The following is a 22,198-nucleotide window of genomic DNA, read 5'->3' on the forward strand; positions in this document are numbered from 1 at the left end:
TTGGCTTTCAAGAAACTCGCTGCACGTGGGGTTTGGTTTACTGGACTTAACAGGTGTTGGATTTGACTACTTGGAATTTGGATTGAAAAAGGTGTCGGTTTTGACCTCTTGAATCGACCGAGGGTGCGTCGAAGGATTTTGGGTTGAAGGGTTTTTTTGAGATGCGATGTCATCGTTAATTTATTGCGGTCTCTTAATTGAATGTGAGACTTTGTTGATTCTAGCGATTTCTCAGTATCGACACATCACTTGCGAAGGCTGTCAGTTCATTCCACATTCGCGGAAAGTGGATTTGACATGTTTTCCTTCTGTGTTGAGCTCCATCCATACCATCCTTTCCTCGGAATGGTCAGTTTCGGTGATTTGCGTGAGGAGAAGAGTGTGTGTGTGAAAGACAGACTGGTTAAAATGAAATCACATTTGTATATTGATACAACACAATGATGCTGAGCTGTTATTCAATCAAAATAGAGCAAAACAAAGAACAAAACGTGTTAAGAAAAATATATTGTCATGTGTCTGTTGGCATGCTGAAGGAAATCTAAGCACATTTGTGTATCAATGTAAAAGAGGACCAGGCCACACAGTAAAAATGTGTACCTACAAACCCACTCAAACGGGTGTGCGGAACAAAGAAACAGTAGCTGGAAAACATGAGTTCGTCCAACCAGCGGCCTTCTTGGAAGATGCCTCTCGGCTTATTTTAATGCATTTGGGCTCTAAAAACAGTATTCTAGAGCTTTGTTGGGCCAGGTCAGTGGAGATTAACTGCAGTGTTAAAAAAAAGAACACACAGATACTGTACTTTGCTTGCTTTTTGTGTCCTAATGTGAATTCTTTTCATTTGAAGAGATTAAAAATGGTTCACCCAAAGATGGTGGAATGTGAAACTGGAGCAGAGATACTATGCACTTAAAAAAAAAAAGAAATAAAAATAATCATCTCAATCCACAAAAAAATAAATAAATAAAATTAAATATACAGCCCTGAGGTAAACAGTAGTGTTATGGTAATTTTTCCTCAAGTGGCTGAATTATTTACACAATTTGATGGGCTGAGCTTTATTTTTATGCAGGATAACACCAGTTCTCTTCTGATGACACAATCTAGTATCCAACATATTTACAAGACAAAAAAATTGCACATTATTACCCTGAACCACTAGATATCTGACTGTAAAAATATACAGTACTGAAGGGGTACGCTAACTCCTCCTGTCTGTTGCATGCAGAAGATGTGTTTAGTGAAAACTTGATTTTTGTATCATATTCACCTCGTGTGGGGGGGGGGGGGAAATGATCAACTGCATCTGTTAGGATTTTGGGTACCCAGACATTTGAAACTCTACTGCCATTTTTCTTTGAGTCTGAACAGTTGGCTCATTAAAAAAAAGAAAAAAAAAAAAAGAAAAAAAATCAAAAACATAAACGCAATGCCAACTGTGTGAGTGGGGGGAAAAAAAAACCCAACATTGTTTGTCTTTATTTTTATATTTTGTAAAAGCCTTAATGTACAGCGCACAAGCTGCTCTGTTGTGAAATATCTTTATATTAAAAGTAAATATAATTATACCATTTATCTGTAAAAATGTTATTTTGCCCGCCACATTTTTCTCACATGCCATTATACATCAATCACAAAGAATAGAGAGAAAAAAACTAATTTGCTTTGACAACACAACTAAATACCATCTTGCTTTTTTTAATGATGTATGAGTGATAAGCTATTGTTGCTTGTAACTTTGTACACATATTTATATTTAAATAAAAACTTCAAATCTAAAAAAAATATATATATGTATATATATATATATATATATATGCATGCAGTCTGTCTCAAATCGAACTTCTGGCAACCTTGAGTCTGGTTACATGTCATGAAACAATCAGGAGAAGGAACCTGTAACAGTAGTGAGGAGCAAAGAAATCAATGATGCTGACAGATTTGATTTAGTCATATCCACATAGATGTTGCGTTTTTTTATAAAGACAGATGAGACTTCCCAAGCCTCCACTGTCTGTGTGTCAAACACAGCCGAAGCACTCACCGTCTGTGGAATGTCACATTGACAGGATTAGCAACACTATCTTGTCTGGTCAGTTCTTACTTAGATTTCATAGTACTGAACAGAGAAGGGAAGTCTTTATTGATCAGTATTGAAGAATAACTTTTAAATATTCATCTTATGTTTTAAGTCCTGGTATATATACTGCCTGGCCAAAAAAAAAAAAAAGTCACCATTTGGATTTGGAGCCTCTGGAGGCAGTGTTATGATCTGGGGTTGCCTCAATTGGTGAGGTCTAGGCTCAGCAATGTTATGTGGCAATAAAATGAAGTCAGCTGAGTATGTGGATGTACTGAATGACCAGGTTATCCCATCAATAGATTTTGTCTTCCCTGATGGCACAGGCATATTCCAGGATGACAATACCAGATTCATCGAGCTCAAATTGTGAAAGAGTGGTTCAGGGAGCATGAGGAATCATTTTCACACATGAATTGGCCACCACAGTCCTGACCTTAACCCCACTGAAAGTCTTTGGGATGTGCTGGAGAAGACTTTACGGAGTGGTTAGACTGCCCTGTCCTCAACAAGATCTCAGCCAAAAATGAATGCAGCTCTGGACGGAAATAAATGTTGTGATTTTGCATAAGGTTCAAACAATGCCATAGCAAATGCATGCCGTAACCAAAGCTAAAGGTGGTCCAATGAAATATTAGAGTGTGCGACTCTTTTTTGGCCAGACAGTGTATATGATAAGCTTGAGCAAACCTCACAGGTGCTAGGTTTGTGCTCCTCAAAGGGTTTTGTATGCAGAAAACATCCTTACCTTAAAATATAATTGTAAATCTTATATATCTTGGGGTTGATTTTCTTCCATTTCTCCAGTAGTTTATAAGTCAAGAGCACCATGAGCTCCAGGCATTTTAGACCAAAACCTGAGGATCCTCCATCAAATTGCCAGAACTTGGCTGTACCTGGATGTTCCAGAAAGACAATGACCCCTAAGCACACATCAAAATCCCCTGAGAAATTGCTTATTGACCAAAAATAAAAAGGAGTGTTCTGCAGAGGGCTATCTTGAGCTCCTCAGATTAGAACCCCTTCGGAAAACCGGATGGTCAGAATTGAAGAAGATAGTGCGGACTGAAAGATATGAGGGATCTCACAAGATCCTTTATGGAGGAATTGTTGAAGACCTTTACCATAGTTTTCTTCAACTTCATAAACTTTTATAGAAAAATGGTTGTCTCCTTGCTAGGTAAGAGTAAAAGAAATAAGGGTGGTAATGACAGTATAGACCTTTGGACATGGGTACGCTCAAAAGATGTCGTTTTCACTGAGCCCACTGCACATTCGTTTTTTCTCTCTCCTTTTTTGATATGGGAGTCTACACGGCCCATTTTAAGTATAATTTTTATAGTTGCTCTATTAGTTTTCTTGAAAACGCACACAACGATACAGGGTTAGGGTTATCATATGAAACTAGGGAAAGTACTAGCATTTCACTGCATTTTTTCTGCCGGATTCATTGATTAGACATGTGAAATTACAGTTACAACAATATATATGTGTGTTTGTGCATGTCTCTGTGTGTGTGTGTGTGTGTGTGTGTGTTTGTGTGTGTGTACACCCCATACTCCATGTTCCTTAATCTGGCATAATTTTAGGTTGAGCATCAAAATTTGAGTGAAATGAGTGAATATTCAGATGAGACCTTGGAGCCAAAGGCTTGTCAAAAGAGTAGCTGTGTTTTAACCAGTATGGACAACACAGTATAGAGGAAACATTCAGTGATGACCACTCAACAGGAAGCGTGTCCATCTCTCCGAAACACACTAACAGATTGCATAGAGTCCCGATGAACAGTTTAACTATTCATCATTTCCAGAATGATGCACCCCCCCCCCCTCCTCCTTTTTTAAACATCTTGCCCACCATTTGATCTGTGAGCACATTTTTCTGGCATTCTGAGAAAGAAGCTGAAAAAGAGAGGTGTTTTAGCATAAACATTAATCTTTTGCATTTCCTCTTTTAAACCAACAGTTAGTCATATTTCAAAACCTGAAGAGTGCATTTGTTAACGTATTCTGGCGCTGTCTTGGTGTGCCCAGAGATCAGACTTTCAGGAGGTTCCTTCCTCATGTACTCCTTAGGGGAGTTTGTTGTCATTTCAGCCAGCAGGAGCCGTAGGAGCCGCCCAACCTGCTTCTGCACCAACCGTGGCTCAGTTAACCGAGCATCTTTACAAGGAAAGCTCTGTGTACTTTGTCTCTGGACAAAGGAAGTTGTGCACTATAGCTTCTGATCTGTGTGGCACTTGCTTTTCTTCAGATGCAAAACAACTCTTTCTCTAGAATCTTAATATTCATCACTTCCCCCCCACAGGCAAGATGTTCAGTTTAGAGTACATCTCTGTCTTATACAGAGGAGGTGGAACGAGCCATAGCTTGGTAGCTTAGTATTAAAGTTGTTTCTTAAGCTTTTCAGTGGACTCTGTGCATCTGTCAGACATGATTTCTCCATTCCATGGTTTCTATTGCCTAGGGATAGCACACAGTGAAACAAAGTTTTTTGACTCACCTGTAGTTCAGCAATCAAGAGAATGCAGTGAATGAAAACTGTACCAACATGCCAACAACTGTTCCAACTGTAATCCCAATTCCAAAAAAACGGATACTTTTTGGAGGATAGAAGTGAATGTCATTACTGGCCGTTTGCAAAAACAACACACAAATGGGAGAGCAACAGCCATAGGGTCTTCATGGCTCCTACTATGTCTATAGCCACATGCTGAAATTGTCATTTGGTAAACTACACAGATCACATGGGAGTAAGTTGACTGCCGACCACTTTCTCATTTTCTTGGCCACGGTCACATGAGATTTCAGATCTCGTTTCGGTTCTCCACACAAGGCCATCAGTTCCTTCACCACACCCTGGTGGTCTTTACACAGCAAAGGAAAGACTCATGTACACAGTAAGACGGGGTACCACCATCTGTGATTGGCTGCTAACGAGAGGATCCTCAACCCGCAAGCTCATTTCAGATCACAGAGCAGGATACAAGGTCTTCTTAGAACTTCTCTCTTGGATGTGTGCCAGCTGCTATGAGGGGTTTTTTTTTTCCACAGCTGTGGCATTTTAGGGCATGATTCACTTTCAGCTTTGAAATTAGCTTTGAGCGACAGCACAGGGAGAAGGGGAGAGATTTCAGCGATGACCTATGGCTCCATCGCGTTATCAGCACCTGGACAGCACGGCAGAACCCAAGAGAGTCAGGCACATTTCTCTTGCCAGGACAACAGACAATATCATATTGAGAGCACAGAAGCTATAATGACTGGTATGCATTCCTTATATCTACTTGATTCATCCTCTTAATGGTGTGAAGACCAGTAAATGGTTTATATTATGTTCTGTGGGTAAATCAGCATCCCTAAAAATATATATTCTTCAACCTCCCCAAACACTTAAACATTACAACATTCTCTCCCTGCATAGGAGAATATATAAGAGCCACAGTTGGGTATAGCACCTAACCCCATAATCAGCTACATCCGTAGAGAGCAAAATCAACATTAGTAGATTTAAAAAAAAAAAAAAAAAAAAAAAAAGATAACTTTGTGTTTGTGTGTTTGTGTGTGTGCGTGTGTGTGCTGGGGAGGGAGGGGTGTCAATAGCAAAGTTTTCACCTTTGTAAAGCTTCATTCCCCTTTGTAAATCTTTTGAAATTCTTATGTGTACGTCCGAGCTTCGCTTAGCTATGCAAGGACACATGATTAGAATTGAGAACATAATACATCTAGTGGGCAAACTTGGGAACTGCACACACCACAGGCAGAATCTCACGTTAATTATACTTTAGTGCGAGTAAACTATGTAAAAAATAACATGTTAACAGTTTATTTAAAAAGGAAAAAACACACAACACAACTAAGTCTAATGTAGTCTCATTAAACAACAGTAAGAACCAATCAGAAGTCAAGTACAGGCAAACAATTTTATTGTGTATGATACATTTTAAACTCTGGGGGCAGCGTTTGACATAAAAACATTATAAAATAGCAAAAACCAAAGCAGTGTCCCAAGTTCATGGAATAAAATCTGTGACAAATAAACAAGCTTTTAAAACATATTTATTTATATTTATAAAAACCATTCCCTCAGGACACAATTTAAAAAAAAAAAAAAATAAGATTTGTACATTTGATTACATGAACTTATCCAACACCATACTGTAATAATCAAAATGTACAATAGAGAATAAAGATACCATGACCTACTTCCATCATTTGTATTTTAATACAGACTTAATGAGGCATCTCTGTGTTTTGATTCATGAAGAATTAATATTTTGTGCCACACTAAGGGACCTAATGGTGAAAGTTCTTTTTTTCCCCTTTATGTAATGTAATCACCATTGACAATGAATGTCAGAATTCATTCTGTCCTTCGCATTATATACAGCAGTTAATGAGGGTTTCATAAACTATACATATATATTTGTGGCTTTATGGGCTTAATCTTTCTCAACGAGCTGAATTTATCATTTTTATATTCATTAATTAATTTATTAATTCATTTATTTCTGTCACAGGTCTGACTCCAAGGCACATCACAGGAATCCTATCATCTGTTATCAGTTCCGTTCCCCTTCTTGGTGAGTTAAAGACAAGACCAGAGGGACTTTTCATGGTAAAATGGGAGATTTCTAAACGTATTAAGATTGCTTTGATGCCGATCACTTCCTTCTGGGTCACTCTGGTGACCAACGGCAGCTGACGGACTGATGTTTTCAAAACCTTTGTGATGAAATGGCTAACCCCCCCTCCCCCCACCCCCCAACACACACTCACGCATACCCTTATCTCCCCTAATCAATCTCATTCGCCACTCCCTCTGGCACAGTTTCCTGAGAATCCATGGACAGAAAAATATACCAGCTGCAGAGAAGGTTTATGGAAAGTTGTACGCTACACTGTACAGGATCGACATTTGGCAACATTGGTGCTTTAAAACAGTCAGTAACAAAAAGATACAAAATCCTTGCTGACATTAGTTCTTCCTGAGGACATTTAAGGTGATTTTCAGTGCAGCGTCGTCACACACCAGTCACTATACATCTTTCATCTGATTGTCAATCCACTCACGCATCTTGGTGACGCGGGTATATACACCAGGCTTATTCCTACGGGCACAACCCTCGCCCCAGCTCACAATGCCCGCCTGGAACCATTTATTAGCCTCTGACTGGCATACCAGGGGACCGCCTGAATCTCCCTGCAGTGGGACAAAGAGAGAGAGGGAGTTAACAAAAGCAAGAGACAGAGAGTGAAAGAAGAAGGAGGCAAAGGTAGGATGGTTGATAGACAGACACATAGATAGACAGACAGGTAGTCAGATAGACAGATAGATCATGAATGAACAAGCAGATTAGGAGCTAAATGTGGAGGAGACGGGCTTGGGGAGAGAGAGATGGAATGGGGGAGAGAGGAGAAATGGGGCAGACATTTTACTAAACTGCTCATCATTCTGGTATTCATTTTTCTAATTTATCTAGTCTCTGTATGATCCAATGTCAATTCATGGCTATCACTTCTGAGTCATTGTATTCAACCCAATTTTTTCAAACTGCAAACAGTTGGCAAAACAGTTATGGCTGTAAAGGAAATTAGATGGGAATACTGATATAATATATAGAGGCAAAGTAGAGCCAGAGAGAGAGAGAGAGAGAGAGAGAGAGGTGTGTAGGAGTGTAAGAAATTATGCATGCAAGCACATTTCTACATCACAGAACAGGGTACAATAATTAATCTCTGAAAATGCAAGTCTACTAATAAACAAACACACACAAAGGAGGAAACAGTAGAGTTTTGTCATGGGAACTGGTTAAGGAAAATCAATGCACTCCACTAGATTTTATCAAGAACAGTATCCTTAACACTACCTGAATAACCCAAACAAATAATACTCCACAATTTACTCTTCAAACATTTTAACAACACAAAATCTCATATTTACTAATATATATATACATATATATACACGCACACACACACACACACACACACATATATATATATATATATATATATATATATATATATATATATATATATATATATATATATATATATATATATATATTTTTTTTTTTTTTTTTTTTTTTTTACATTTGGGTTTGACTTCAACTAAACTTTTTAAATGTTGACTTTCTTTGAGGGCTGACTGTTTTATATATTTGCATTAACATTGAGGTATCAAATTAACCCTATGATCAGTTGATCCACGTGTGACTCACTGTCTCTGTCACAATACAGTATACAGGCTCAAAAATTGCTCCAACAAATCCTGTTTAGTCAGGAACATTTCAGAACACGCAAGCGATGTCATCAATCAAAGATGAGTTTATCTTGATCTGGTCACTCTCTGGAGAAACAGAATATTCTGGAAGAATGTGAACTCCAGGTAAAATGACTTGATGTTTTTCAAAGATTAGTGCAAATATTAGTTTCTCCTTGCTTGGTTTTCTTAAATCCAGATTTAATGATGTATTACCATCTCCTATGCTGGAGTATTTTTTAAAAAAGTAAGCAGTGAGGACAACCTTCTTCAAACCAATATCAATCTACAGGGGAAACCATAACAGAACTACTCTGCCTTAAATAGTCTATACAATAGATGTTCTTAAGGCAAGTGCACCCTCTAACTAATTTTAAACTCTATGGTCAAGATGGGCTCACCTGACACGCGTCCACTCCTCCAGCCAGGAAACCACTGCAGAGCATGCGAGACGTCACCTGTCCCTCCGTCACCACATTACACACCGTGTCGTTAATGATCTTCACCTGGGCCTTCTGCAGAACCTGTGCAAGCCGGCCTGCAACATGAAGTCAAAAAAGAAAAACCGTACAGGGTTTTTTAGTCCTACAGCTGTATTTGATTTCTCATGACAGCAGCCTTAGAGGGATTCAGCGTACGATGTCGTGGAACTGGTAACTGGCTACAGCTGCTCTGGCTTCACATTCTCATTTTTCTAATTCTGCAGCTGGTGGTTCTAATAAATGCAATGCAAAAAGCAACCCCCTCTCCCCTCAACACCCCCATCCACAGAATGGTCAAGGGGGTGGAACTGTTACTTTCAATGTCAATGTTGCTGTACTTGCTGTTACATTATGTCTTTAATTAACATTGTTCTTTCCTTGAAATTAGACTAATTAGACAGCATAGAAGACAGAATAGCTGGACTAGATAAAACAGAATAACCGTTCTTACTTGTATATACATACTTCAGGTCTTGTCAGTCAGCACAAAAGTTTCTACTGAAGAGGAGCAGGTGATAATGACCATTTTATGAACTTACAGATTCCTAGGGAGTTTTCTCTTTTCATGGTACATTTTTCTTAATTACTGAACACATTTCTGTTCTTGGCGAAATGTGGCTACACCGTTTATTTCCATTTATCAGGACAAGCCAGTGTAAACATTCCAATTAAGAGTCTGTAAGTCTTACGCGATAACAAATGCAGTCTAGGTGTAGCTTGTTAACTGAGTAATTTTGAGCCTCTTACTTAAGGATAGTTTCACGTTTGTTGGAATTTCAAAGGAAAAAGGGTTCAGTTTTTTGAGGGATATGGTAAGAGCCATCTGGTAGAATACTGACGATAAATGGTATTTCCTTCCAGAATCATGTTTCGAATAGTTTAGTTAGTAGATTGTAAAACACTCATTTGTAATGCACTGATGCATGTGAGAGAAACCGTACTCGTTAAGTCTGTAAGTGCATGAGTAATTCGTGTTTAAATGCGATGTTGCATAATGAGCGTGTAATCAAAATGCAAGCTGAAAAATTTGACGTGTTGACCTTTCCTTCGCAAATGCATCGTCTCATCAAACGAGACATCGTGACGGCATGATATACCTTCACAGCAGGTATCAGGTATATCTAGCAGGACCGAAGACAGACAAACACCCACGGGAACGCATTCCACAGCCATGCCCCTGCCCCCACCCCTCCCCAACAGCAATAACCAGTAGTGTATCTAACCAGTAAGTTCCTTACTCAGACACAGGTTTCTCTCTCATCTAAGGGACTCAGCGGTGCATGCGATGCCTTAAACACTCATATAAGTCTTTTGCAGACCATGCGACTGAAATATTTCTTCTGTCACTGTGTCAAGATGACTTGAAGTGTGTTTGACCCACCTTCCAGCTACACACTGCCTGGCCAGACGTATTCTGCAATTGACGCGTATATCAAGTTGGTGAATGGAGATGTTTGCGGCTCATGGGGGAAAAACAGCAAAGCCAGGACTGGAGACAATTTACTGCATGAAGAGGAACTGTCTGTGACACAGTTCAATCAATCAGTAGTTATAAAACATGGTGCAAGAGAAAGGTGGGAGCTCCTTACACAGGAACAAGACTCATATAGAACAGACTTACTGAGACAACCATCAGATGATCAGCTCTACAAACAACAATAACCTCATTCCACATCTTCAAAAAGACAGAGGCTTTTTAATTACTGTGAGTTATTAGAGCAGGGAGACTAAAAAAACATGGTACTCTAGTTTCATCAGCCATCAGAGCCCACACATTCCTGTAATACACATACTTCCTAAGACCCATAAGTACATACAACCAGTCCCCTTGACTCCCCTGCTGCGTCTGAGATTAATAAAATATAGAGATAGTTTCGCAGTTTGTAAAGGTATCTCTTAGATCTTTCACATTTAAACCATCATTTCCAGCACATTCTTCACTTTGTGAGTGAAACCAACACAGACCACAGGGCTAAAACTTAAAAGAAAACCCAGTAGACATGAGAGTCATTGATAAGGTTACATGGGACACTGAATCTGTCCACACTACTCTATCCCATAGGGAAGCGGAGGAGTGCGTTACGGAAACTCTCTGTGGTATGGCTGACAAGATTTTTGGAACATATGTTATTGTATTTTATTGATTTATTGACTTCACATGCATCATGACAGTATGCAGCTTCCATTTTTATGGTGTAGTATGTGAACATACATTGTGAAAGTATACAGACAGACAGACAGACATCCATCAGTGCATTATCGTGTTGGTAATCCAGAATAAAATAAGGCAGAAGGCTAATTACTATATCGAAAAGATTTTATTTCTTCAAATGCATCTTGTAAACTGCTACCCTCTACCCTTACCCCCTGCCAAAATAAAACACACAATTATAACTTAGGTGGCTTAATCCATAAACTTGTCATCCTTTTCACTGCTGTTAACAATAGGATATTAAGGGGGGGAAGCCCACCCCCCAAACCTTCAGGGAGTATTCCCCTAATCTAAAATACAGAGTATACCACTCTAGACACTAAACAGAGTAGCCCTATCTGGCCCCTACTGTCACACTAGATTATAATTCTGAGGCATATCTATTCATTCTTATTCTAGATTTTGTCTCAGCCAACAGCACTTTGACATAGTGAATAAAGTCGGAGTGAAATTCCACATGATTGAGTGTGTAATGGAGGTACAACTGATCCACTACATCAAATCTTTCCCCCTGTATTTCTCACACTATATCCAAGGTCTTGTCTGAGGTCACCGATTTCCTGTCTACCCGTTACGAGTCTTATCTGGACTGGTTTGATTGATTTTAAGACAAATACCTGAATTATTTTGGCCATAATTGCACTCAAAAGTTTGTGTAAAAGAAGCTTACAGGTCAAAATAATGTACGTTTCCTAAAGCTTGCTATCAGAAATGACTACCAAGTCTTAAGAGGATCTGTCTTTTTAAAATAATAACTGAATAACCAATGTCGAACAGGGATGAGGCATTTCAGTTTTCCAGTGTCTCCTCGTAATTTCTCTCTCTTTAATTCTTTAAAATTTTGAGTTTCTCTTCTTTTTATTGGTCCGGGTCTGTCATTATTTTGACCTCCACTGTATAAACCTTTAGAAAATCCAGAATATAAAAATAAAGCCTCTAATTTTGTGAGTTCACAGTCTCAGGAGTTATATAAGTCCCTACAAAAAAGAAAGAAAAGGGGAAAAAAAAACTAAAGTAAGAAAACGCGAATGCGTCTGTTCCATCCTCAGGGTCAGATGGGATATTTTGAGAGGAAGGGTGGATAATCTGGGTAACTACATGACTTGTCGAAGCTTTACGCAGTGGGAATGCAGGAAAATGACTAGCTCTGTTCAAAATCTCTTAATATCTTTGGTCTGAGAACTGTAGAACCCCCTCTGCGTTGCTGCTATGTCAAAAAACTCATTCGACATTCTTCTGTGCTGATCGAGGACTTTAAAAGTACTGTCACTTCTTGATTGTTTATGTTCTTGGTCTGATTTTTTTTTTTTTTTTTTTGCTTTCTCTCTTTTTTTTTCTCCCCTTTTTTTCCCCCATTTGCTTCACTAGATTCTATAGTTTTGTATAGTACCTCTAGGAATGTTACTCTTTATTCCTCATACTGCAGTTTGTCGAACATTAAGATTCCTATGCATGAAACATCCTTCCTTCTCCTGGTTACCTCTCTCGAGGACTGGACCACGATCCGAGACAGTTCTGGGGTCAGTGCAGCAACACCCCACTCTATATACTTCTTGCTTCAAAAGAAAAAGAGGCTGTCCAAGACATACTTGGTAACCAAAAAATAGAGAGGGAGGATAAGAATACCAGAACAGAGTGGAGTGGACTAGAGAGGACTGAACAAGATAGGATATGATAAAGAGAAATGTTTTTCATGGCTTATGTTCCCTATGAGGGGAAAGTGGGTAAGGGAGTAAGAACGGTGTCAGATTCCACTGGCGTGCAGACTCCTGGCCGAAGTGCAACATATCAACTGAACCACATGATTCAACTCTAATTCCCAGAACAGGCTAACGTTTACAGGACGTTCGGGACTGGATAACACACAGCCCCCTCCTGCTGTGCTCTGGAAAGTAGAAGTCTTGATACATTGTCCTAAAGCTGGTAGGAATTAAGCTAACAGATTGAACACTGGAATCTCAATGGTTTCTCTGTTCAATTAAGCACAGTAGCTGACATCCTTGGTATTATTAATGACTCTAGTCGATTCTCATTTTAAAAACGTTTAAGGAACATTGCTTTTATGAAGACAGTTGCTCTTTAGCATGCTTAGAAAACAGTCAATGCTTCTCTAAGTTTATGATTGGTCTACAACAGTGGGCGTTTTCTCTGGACGTTGTTCAAGTCCCTAAACCAGCATGGTGGTGGTAGACACGGTGGTGCTGTATGTTGCTGTATTTCACCAACTGGTTCAGCACCAGGGACAGCAACCTTCTGTCGAACTAGGGTGCGGCTGTTTTGAACATTAAAAGAGAACACAAACAAGCTTTGGGAAACCATAACGACCCAAAACTGAATCCACTTACAGCCTGCAGTGGCAGGCATTCCCAGACAACACGGGCAGTTTAAAAGATGCTTCTCCCAAGAGGGTGGGGAGCTGAAACCACTGTCAAGAAACTGTGTAGTTAAAATACTCCTGTTCTCTCTCCTCTACACCCCTCACCTCCCTCCCTTCTCTCCCTCTCTATCTCTCTCTCTCTCTCTCTTTCTCTTTCTTTCTGTGTTTGCTGTGCACAACCTTTTTTCCCCCCTTTCATTTAAGCAAGAATCCAATACACAGTAGCAAATTGCCTTGGTTGCAAGTGAGGTTAGTTATACTCTTCTCAATGTGGGAGACAATTGTAAATAAATGTGTCTTTATATTCAGTGTAATTATAAGAACCTTCAGCACTGGTCAAAGAGGTTGTGTTTCAGCAGAATCGTGTTGGTTTAAATGAAGATATTATCCAATGTAATAAACACCACTAATTACTTGTCATTTTCATAGCAGGATTCTGTACTCATTATCAAATTAATATCAAATCGATGTGGCATATGAGGACAAAGCTAAAGAGCTCCTTGGTATTGGAATAGCCATCTTTATGTCCAGATTAAAAATACATTTGTTCGTCTGAGCTTATGAGTGAACACATTTACATACATAAACACTTTTTTTTTTGCCCCTACAGTGAAGCAGCCTGTCAAAGGATGGGAGCTATTCAGGACTGTTAACACAGAGACGTCTGCTGAACTGAACTGTCAGTTCAACCATCCCGCAGTCACATGCGATCAGTCTTGTCAGGGGGGTTTAATGCTGCTGAGGTGGTGACGTGCGGTGAGGCCATAATGCCGATTTTGCCCTCTGTCTCTTCTTCTTAGTTATACTGTCATATCTAGGCCTGTCTTCATCGCCTTAGGCCCCTGATTCAATCTAGATACTTGCCTTTGTTACACAGATACTAAACTCACTCTCCTTTCCTCTCTTCCCATCCCTCTCTTAGCAGGGCCTGTTCAGGGCTCCAGACATGTGCGGGTTGTTCGGTATGAGGCCCAGCCCAGGTCATTCCACACTCCTTGGTCCGGGCTGACTGCAGAACCTCAGGAGGGACAGGTCTGATATATAATATCTGAACAGACCTGAGAACCACTTTGCCAAAGGTACTTTATCTTTGCCTGTCTTGCTTCAAGCCTGCTCACTAAGGACACCTCTGTAAAGCTGCATGCTGCACTGCGACCATGTCAAAATAACAATCATAATGATCATCATCATCATCACCATCATCACCATCATCACTAAAGGCAGCCGCTCTCGTCAAAGCAACATGGCTCGGAAGTGAATAGATCCTTCCCAAGATCCTGGATCTCCAAGGCTGGTCGAAACTCCAAGACCCAGAAGAACAACAACCAACGCAAGCAAGAGTAATGATGAACATACAATAACAATAATAACAACACCAACAATAATAATGACACGTCTCCCAGGAGAGCATGTACGTGTACTTGTGTTGCAAACGTAACCTCTATCTATCAGCACTGACCATATTTTGGTGAATGAAGTGTATTTTACAAATTTTAAAAATATCAAATTTAGAGCCAAAGTACGACATGACCCACAAAAAACTGGCACTCTCTCGTTAAATATCATGTACTCAGGTAGAGAATCATCGGAAACGACACACCCCCGAAAAGAGCGTGTCTGAATAATTCACACATTGTCTGTAGATTTACAAATTATTCAAGCTTTTGTAAAATATATGAGAACATTTTTGGCTTTTCACAATGTTCCTAATTTTGCTTGTTGTGTCAGGCTGTATGGTTTGCTCTGCTCAAACAAAGTCATACATAGTAAATGTTCTTATGTGAAAACACTCAATGATAGGGCTTTCTACTTCTTTAGCAGCCCTTCATCGCTGTAATAATGACAAGAATCTTGCACTGGTTTATAATGCTAGTTAAAAAAAAAATCTAAGCAAATTATCTTTGAGGTAGTAAGAAGGGGGACAAATATTTTATTCCAAGATCCAGGTGACAGTTCTAACAATGCACAAATCACGGTAATGCCTGCATGATGTAACTGTTCCATCATTCTCTCTCACTTTTCTGGCCATTATGTTCCAGGACATTTTCAAAGCAGAAACAATAGCTCCTTTACCATGCAGAGATACAGAAAAAAAAGGAAAAATGTTATTCCTACATTGGGGGGGAAATATCTACACTTTTTTTTCAAAATAAAGACTACTGAAAGTTAAATGTTAACTCTTTGGGGGAGAGAGAGAGAGAGAGAGAGAGAAAAAAAGTTCATTCAGCATGAAGTTGTGTTTCTTTTCAACTCTTTCAACCATCACACTGGCTTCTCTTTGCATAAATTTCAAAGCCCAGCACACCATCTCCTTCTTCCATTTCACATTTTCCATTTCAGGGACTAATCTTTTTACTTTGCCATTCACTCTCAGGTTCCACACTCTTCTTTTCATCCTCCAAAAATTGGACATGCCCCTGACTGCTTTGGCCTGCCGAACAAGTGACTCTGGAACTGCACGGCTGCTCGGATTTTCTTCACCGAATCATTCTGTACTGTGTCTGATACAACAAGAGGGTTTTTTCCCCCCCTTCTTCAGGTTTCCACCAAACATGTTTAGTTCAAAGAATATTCTCTCTCAACAGTCTCTTCAGGACGGGAGACGACCTCCGCTGTGAGAGATATTAGCACTCTGCAACAACGTGGAGCAGCGTTCCCTTTCTAGAGGGATTTGTACCGAGTTTAAAATTATTAATGTCGGGGTTTCATACTTGTTCAGTATCAGAACTGGTTTAGGGGAAACCACGTGTCTGGTGCCACCACTAGACTGCACTTTTAACTACATTAAAATCAGTACCCTGTGCTTTCAGTGTAGTGTTTGACACAGAGGCTTTAAATTTCACTGGTGCGGCCCCCTATGCAGACCACCTACTGTACAAAAAGCATCTGTTCTGTTTGCTGCAGAGTACAGGAGCAAAAAAAGAAATGTTGTGGTTGTCTATTTAAATTCCTTCCCGACCTTTTTCTGTTTAAACAGAAAAGCTTTAGACAAAAGTACTGTTTACTTCATGCCGTGTGCAAAAATGTTATGAGCATTCTAAGAATATACAAGTGTTCTAAGAATGTTCTAGTGTCGAGCCAATGTTTTTGGATTAAAAGTCCTGCTGTTGGTTAGCGTTTGACAGGTCTATACACACACCGAGTCTCCCACTCACATTAAGGATATGTAGTGGAGAAATGTGAAGCATGCAAGCTTCTGTAATTTCATATATGACTGATATCATATTAAAAAACACTATTTGTGGCTTAAGAAATATATTACGAAGAAGGAAAAAACAAATCAACAGCAGAAATATATTTTAACTATCCACTAACACACCTATCATAATTATAGCTCATCTCAACACATACACATGTAATAATATTTAGTAATTTTAGACAGTAATATTATGAATATTATAAAATATCATAATAATAATACATTAATATTATAATAGTAGCAATACTATTTAATTCAATTTTTTAACAGTAATATTATTCCTCAATAAATGTATAGAAAAATGTATAAACCAAAAACCAACCAACATAAACCAAAAAATGACTCTCAGGTTTGTTCGAAACCCAGATGCTGCACATTGAAAAAAGGTCAGCATAATGTTGGCAACCTTCCTCACCTTGCTGATAAATCACATGAAAGGCACTATACAAATTAGGAAGGTGACTTTTCTTGTTAAATGTCAATAACTAGTTAGTAAAATATTTCCACCCAAATCCAGTCTTACAGGGGAACAAATTTTTCAAGCAGTTTCCACAAAGTTGTGAGCTCACAGTTTTAGCCACTCTGTGTGAACTCTGCCAATGGTCATTTGTACGCCTGAGTGCTGTGTTTTGGGTTGCAGACAGAGCATGAAAACAAAGCACAGTGGCCCCAAAACCACAACGTAGGCTATCACAGACACACAGCACATATTATTCTGTTAGTTCAGGATCACATGCTTAACCGCGTGCTTCCATAACATTGTGTTCATCAGTTATTTCCAATTTTTCCAAACCTTAAAATACATTTTTATATCTTAAAAATGACTCCCCTGCCCAGGTCTTGTTGGAACCAGACTATTAACATAAGACAGTATGAGTTTCTGTACATAAACTAATAACATAATTACTAATATAATACCAATATGATACCAAGGTAATGGCTGAATTCATCTGTTTAACTAAGCATTTATGAAGCATAAATTAAACCATTTCTCCTACAACATTACTGAGCGTCTGTTTTTGTTTTTTTTGTTTTTTTTTAAACACGATACTTGTTTACCATCAGAGCGAATAAACACAGAGCGTGTCTTTCGTTGTGAGGTTAAGTTATCTGAACTGGAATGAGATGAAGAAAGCAACGCCTACCTCCTTCTCGGAGCGTGCCCCACCCCGTGACCCAGCAGGGCATTCCGGCGGGGAAGACGTGCGAGCTCGCCGGCAAACACACGGGACTCGCCAGGTTGTTGAACTGCAGCGGTTCACTCAGCTCAAGCAAGGCGATGTCATAGTCAAAGGTCATCTGGTTGTAATTCGGGTGGGCAATGATTTTCTTGACCGCGCGCCTTTGAACGTTCTCCTGCTTGAACTGGTCCTGCATTCCGCTGTACGTCTGCCAGTTGGACTCCACCTTGTAACTGGGAGTGGGAACGAGGGATGCTGTTAGCCGACTCCTTTTTATTCGCAATGCATATCAACAACTAAGGAATTCTGATACATATGCGATTATTCACCACAAAAAAGAACGACTATCCTTTATTCTTTATTACGAATGAAGCGGGTACTTCAAAAGGGCAGAAACATATTTCTTATTTCCAAGTCAACTAGAGAGAGGTTTTTCTTTCTTTTTTTAAAACTATGCTGCATGCACAACTGTAATAATTCAACATAAAGAACTGCTGAGATTTGCCACATACACTAAATATCACACTTGACAGCAATACCTTGTATACATTTCTGCAACTGATACAACTGTAGTTAGGCAGTAAACTCTTATAAAATCTCTTAGATCTGTCATTGTTCTGGAAATATACATATTAAAGTGCTCACAAATATGTTACAATCTGTCCCTAGACAGTGAGTTTCACAAAACAGACACAGCAGAAAATTTTAAAAAGCATCATAGAGTGGATGTATGTATTTATGGATGGATGGATGGATGGAACAGAAAAGCAAGGATGATGGAGTAGCTTTGTATTTGAAAATGAAGCAGGGTGCCTAGACTGATTTTGGTGTGAGTGTGAGATTTGCCAAGTGAAGTCCAAATGGACTCCCTTCAATGGCTTTTCCTACATCTGTGTATTTGACCGCCCTACATGGTAACCACGATTGTATTGAAAAGAGTAAACAAATACAGAAGGATGTGCCCACACACATATGGCTATAGAAATCTTTTTGGGATTTTTTTTTCTCCCCCCAATCGTTTTATCTGAACTTCAGTGTTCTTGGTTTCATAGCAACCTATTATTAAAGTCAATTTAGTTTTCTTTGCATCATTTCTTCACTGTCCTCCTCTGATTATTCTTCTGCGTGATTTTCCGAATACACTCCCTCCCACGGCTTTCAAGCTAAAGCCCAAAACACTCCAGCGCGTACCCTCAGGCTATATTGAAACTGATCGCAATTACTTTTCTTCTTCATACCGCTTTTTTTTTTTTAAAAAAAGCATGGAGATGACATTATGTTGGAGTGGATTGTCTTGAAGAACACTTGAATTATTACTCAGAAGGACTCAGATTTTGAGCTGAAGTTCACATTTTGTTTCAAATGCAAAACTGGAATAGGGACGTATATGCATAGATGGGGTAAGTTGGTTATTACAAGTAATAAAACTACACTGAACATAGAAGAGCTCAATTGCTTAACTGGACGGATGGATGGATGCATGGATGCATGGATGGAAATAAGAGAACTTGACAATCAATGAGCTATTAAAAAGAAATGAGCTGGGGTTTAAAAATATGAAAACATGATGCTCGTAGCGGGTATGAATTCTGATGGATAGATAAAATTCGTGGTGAATGAATAGATAAACACTCAGTAAAGGAGAGCATGATGCCCTCAGCCGTCGTATGCAGCCAGTGTAGGACACAGAGATGCCTAGCCAGCTTAATAATGAATAACAGACAGAGCTGTACATTCTACAGCTGCACTGAGGATGAGCAATGCTACATTCACCTTTCACCTTCTATGTCAACACACAGCAGAAGCAGCTTTTGAAGGAGTAACAGATACGAGTGACTGAAGATAACTGTTTACCAGCTCTGCACACACATTAGTCTTCCAGTAAAAGAGTATCTGGGCTCTAAGCAATCTTCAACCTCAATCTTAAACTACAGATAAGGCAGTAGAAGATGTTGTATGACAGCGGCTAACAAAAAAAAAAAAAAAAGAGATTTTCTTTGTAGGCTCAACTGATTAATTTACTCCAACACATAGAGTCAGGTTGCCCCAGATCAGCCGTGTTCAAACTGCAAACTGCAGGCACGTTCATGTCCCTGCTAGTGTTATGAAATGTGACTACACAGACTGACGGTTAAAAGCGACCGTTTTGGAGACTTTGAATGAAGTCTGACAGACAGACTAATAGGTAGGTACTTATCAATAAACAGCGCTGGAGAGAGACGAGCAGTGAGAGACAACATACAGAGAAAGACACTCACGCGGGATCGCTGCTTATGAAGCAGTGGGCGGCAGACAGCAGCCACTTTGGGGAGATGATGGAGGCTCCACAGACATGTCCGCTTGTCCTGAAGTGTAGGCTGACCTGCCACGGCCACTCCCCTACGTCCGCGTCTTGGCCACCCACGATTCGATTGTGTTTATACGGCCGAACGCCGCAGTCTGGAAAGCAAGGAGTTGGGAAACAGAATTATTGGTCTTAAGGCGTGTGAATGAGAATTATTGGTATAGCATGTGAATGAGCCTTCTGGTGATTGTAGAGGGGCCAATTAATCTCACTGGGCATTGGCGACGTATGGTGTCATCAGTTATGACTGATTTTACCATTGATACATGAATTTATTTAAATAACTTCTTGGATGATGAGATACGAGAGAAATCTGCTCAGCATACAGCATATTGCACCTCTGCAAATTACGAGCCCTGAGACGTGTTGCTAAGGAAACGAAAAAGTAACCTAACAATCCCAGCAAACTCAAAGCTGAGTCCCAGAGAGCAAGGAACATGCAATGACTTCGTGTTTTAAACGTGACATTTGGGAAAACATGAAAGTAATGTCGTCTTTAATGTGATAAGACACAAAAAAATGGCGATTAATGCAACCTCAGAACGACAAATGTGTAACTAACCGCAACCCTCCTCGTCAGATCCATCAGCACAATCCTTTTCTCGGTCGCACTCTGCGTTTACTTTGCTCATGCAAGTCCCATCCGTACACTTGAAGGTGAACGGTGTGCACATGGTCGCTGTGGAGACAGTCACGGTGGTTATAAAAAGGTCAGCGTTTTAGACAGGTTGTTCATTGCACGCTCACAGAACAGGGACGTAGAGATCAGAGATCAAAGCCACTGAGGCAGCTCTGATATCCACACCAAAGAGCAAAAACACCTCTCTGAGAGCAAGTCATAGACAAGAATCAGGTACTCACACATACACGGGAATCACATACTCCACTTACCTACATAAGTCATGAAAGAATCCACTCAATGGAAAATATGCTGTGATTAACACTGTCATTATATCCCTGTCATAATTATGTGCTTCTCTGTGTGTTCGCATGCGTCATTGTGTGTCATTACAAATTACCACAGTTCATATTAATATACACCAAAATTGATTTAAAAACTGCAGTACTATTGGCATTTCACTGAAAAGTTTTATACGCACTATATATATGTGTATGTATGTATGTATCTATCTATCTATCTATCTATCTATCTATCTATCTATCTATATATATATATATATAGATAGATAGATAGATAGATAGAGATAGATATATGTATGTGTATATATGTATGTACATATGTATATACACAGACACACACACAGTCAAACATATACACATACATCTCCAAGATCTAAGCTAATGATTTTGTTCTTGCCAGCAGTATTAACTGAGAAAACACTCGATGTCTAGATTTTGTGGCAGCATCGGAATGCTGGAAATATTCCAGTGTTGATCTTGGCAATATTACAACGAAGCCTCAGGTTTGCCCTTACAAACGTCGCAGGAGCTTTCATCACTGCCATCAGCGCAGTCTTTCCGTCCGTCACACAAGCCTTCCTGTGGAATACAGGCCCCGTCTCCACACTTCACCTCGTTTGCCTCACAGCCTAAAGAGAGAGAGAGAGAAAGAGAGAGAGAGAGCGCGCTCATACTTGCTTCCACAATCCTGTGCTAAGGATACCAGAAAGTCCTTCAAGTTTTTTTCTGTTGGCTTGAATTTCTACAAATCAAGCAACGGGGTCATTTATGACTGGTATAAATTCCGTCCTTCATATTAATTCTCAGAGAAGACAAAACTCACTGCATTGCAGTTCATCACTGTTGTCTCCACAGTCATTGACACGATCACACACCCAGTATCTGGGTTTACACATGCCGTTAGCACAGGTAAACTGATCAGAGGCACACTCTGCAAGGAGAAAAAAAAAACAAAACAAAGTGATAAACAAACAAGTTCATTAAGCACTACATGAAGACAAAGTGCAAGGAGATGCAGATGTAAGAACAGCTAATACACTCACCAATATATACCAAACCAACCTTTTTTTTTTTTTAACTGTTTCTGTTTTTATTTCTTTTCTTTTTGCTTTGAAAACATAAATTTAGGCATTGC

The 22,198-nt window shown here is 39.5% G+C and overlaps 1 protein-coding gene across 1 annotated transcript in view; it reads right to left on the reverse strand.

Moving 5' to 3' along the window:
- Nucleotides 1-6,860: 6,860 nt before the first annotated feature.
- Nucleotides 6,861-22,198, reverse strand: part of st14 (ST14 transmembrane serine protease matriptase) — a 32,032-nt gene continuing 16,694 nt past the window's right edge. The window contains exons 14-20 of the mRNA XM_030785308.1: nt 21,887-21,994; nt 21,579-21,692; nt 20,705-20,821; nt 20,057-20,237; nt 17,763-18,031; nt 8,749-8,885; nt 6,861-7,285 (exon numbers count right to left, since the gene is read on the reverse strand). Of these exons, the coding sequence (XP_030641168.1) occupies nt 7,121-7,285; nt 8,749-8,885; nt 17,763-18,031; nt 20,057-20,237; nt 20,705-20,821; nt 21,579-21,692; nt 21,887-21,994 (1,091 nt within the window). The 3' untranslated portion in view covers nt 6,861-7,120. The remainder of the gene's footprint in view (nt 7,286-8,748; nt 8,886-17,762; nt 18,032-20,056; nt 20,238-20,704; nt 20,822-21,578; nt 21,693-21,886; nt 21,995-22,198) is intronic.

This window comes from Chanos chanos, chromosome 9 (genome assembly GCF_902362185.1).
Source record: "Chanos chanos chromosome 9, fChaCha1.1, whole genome shotgun sequence".
Classification (NCBI taxonomy): domain Eukaryota; kingdom Metazoa; phylum Chordata; class Actinopteri; order Gonorynchiformes; family Chanidae; genus Chanos; species Chanos chanos.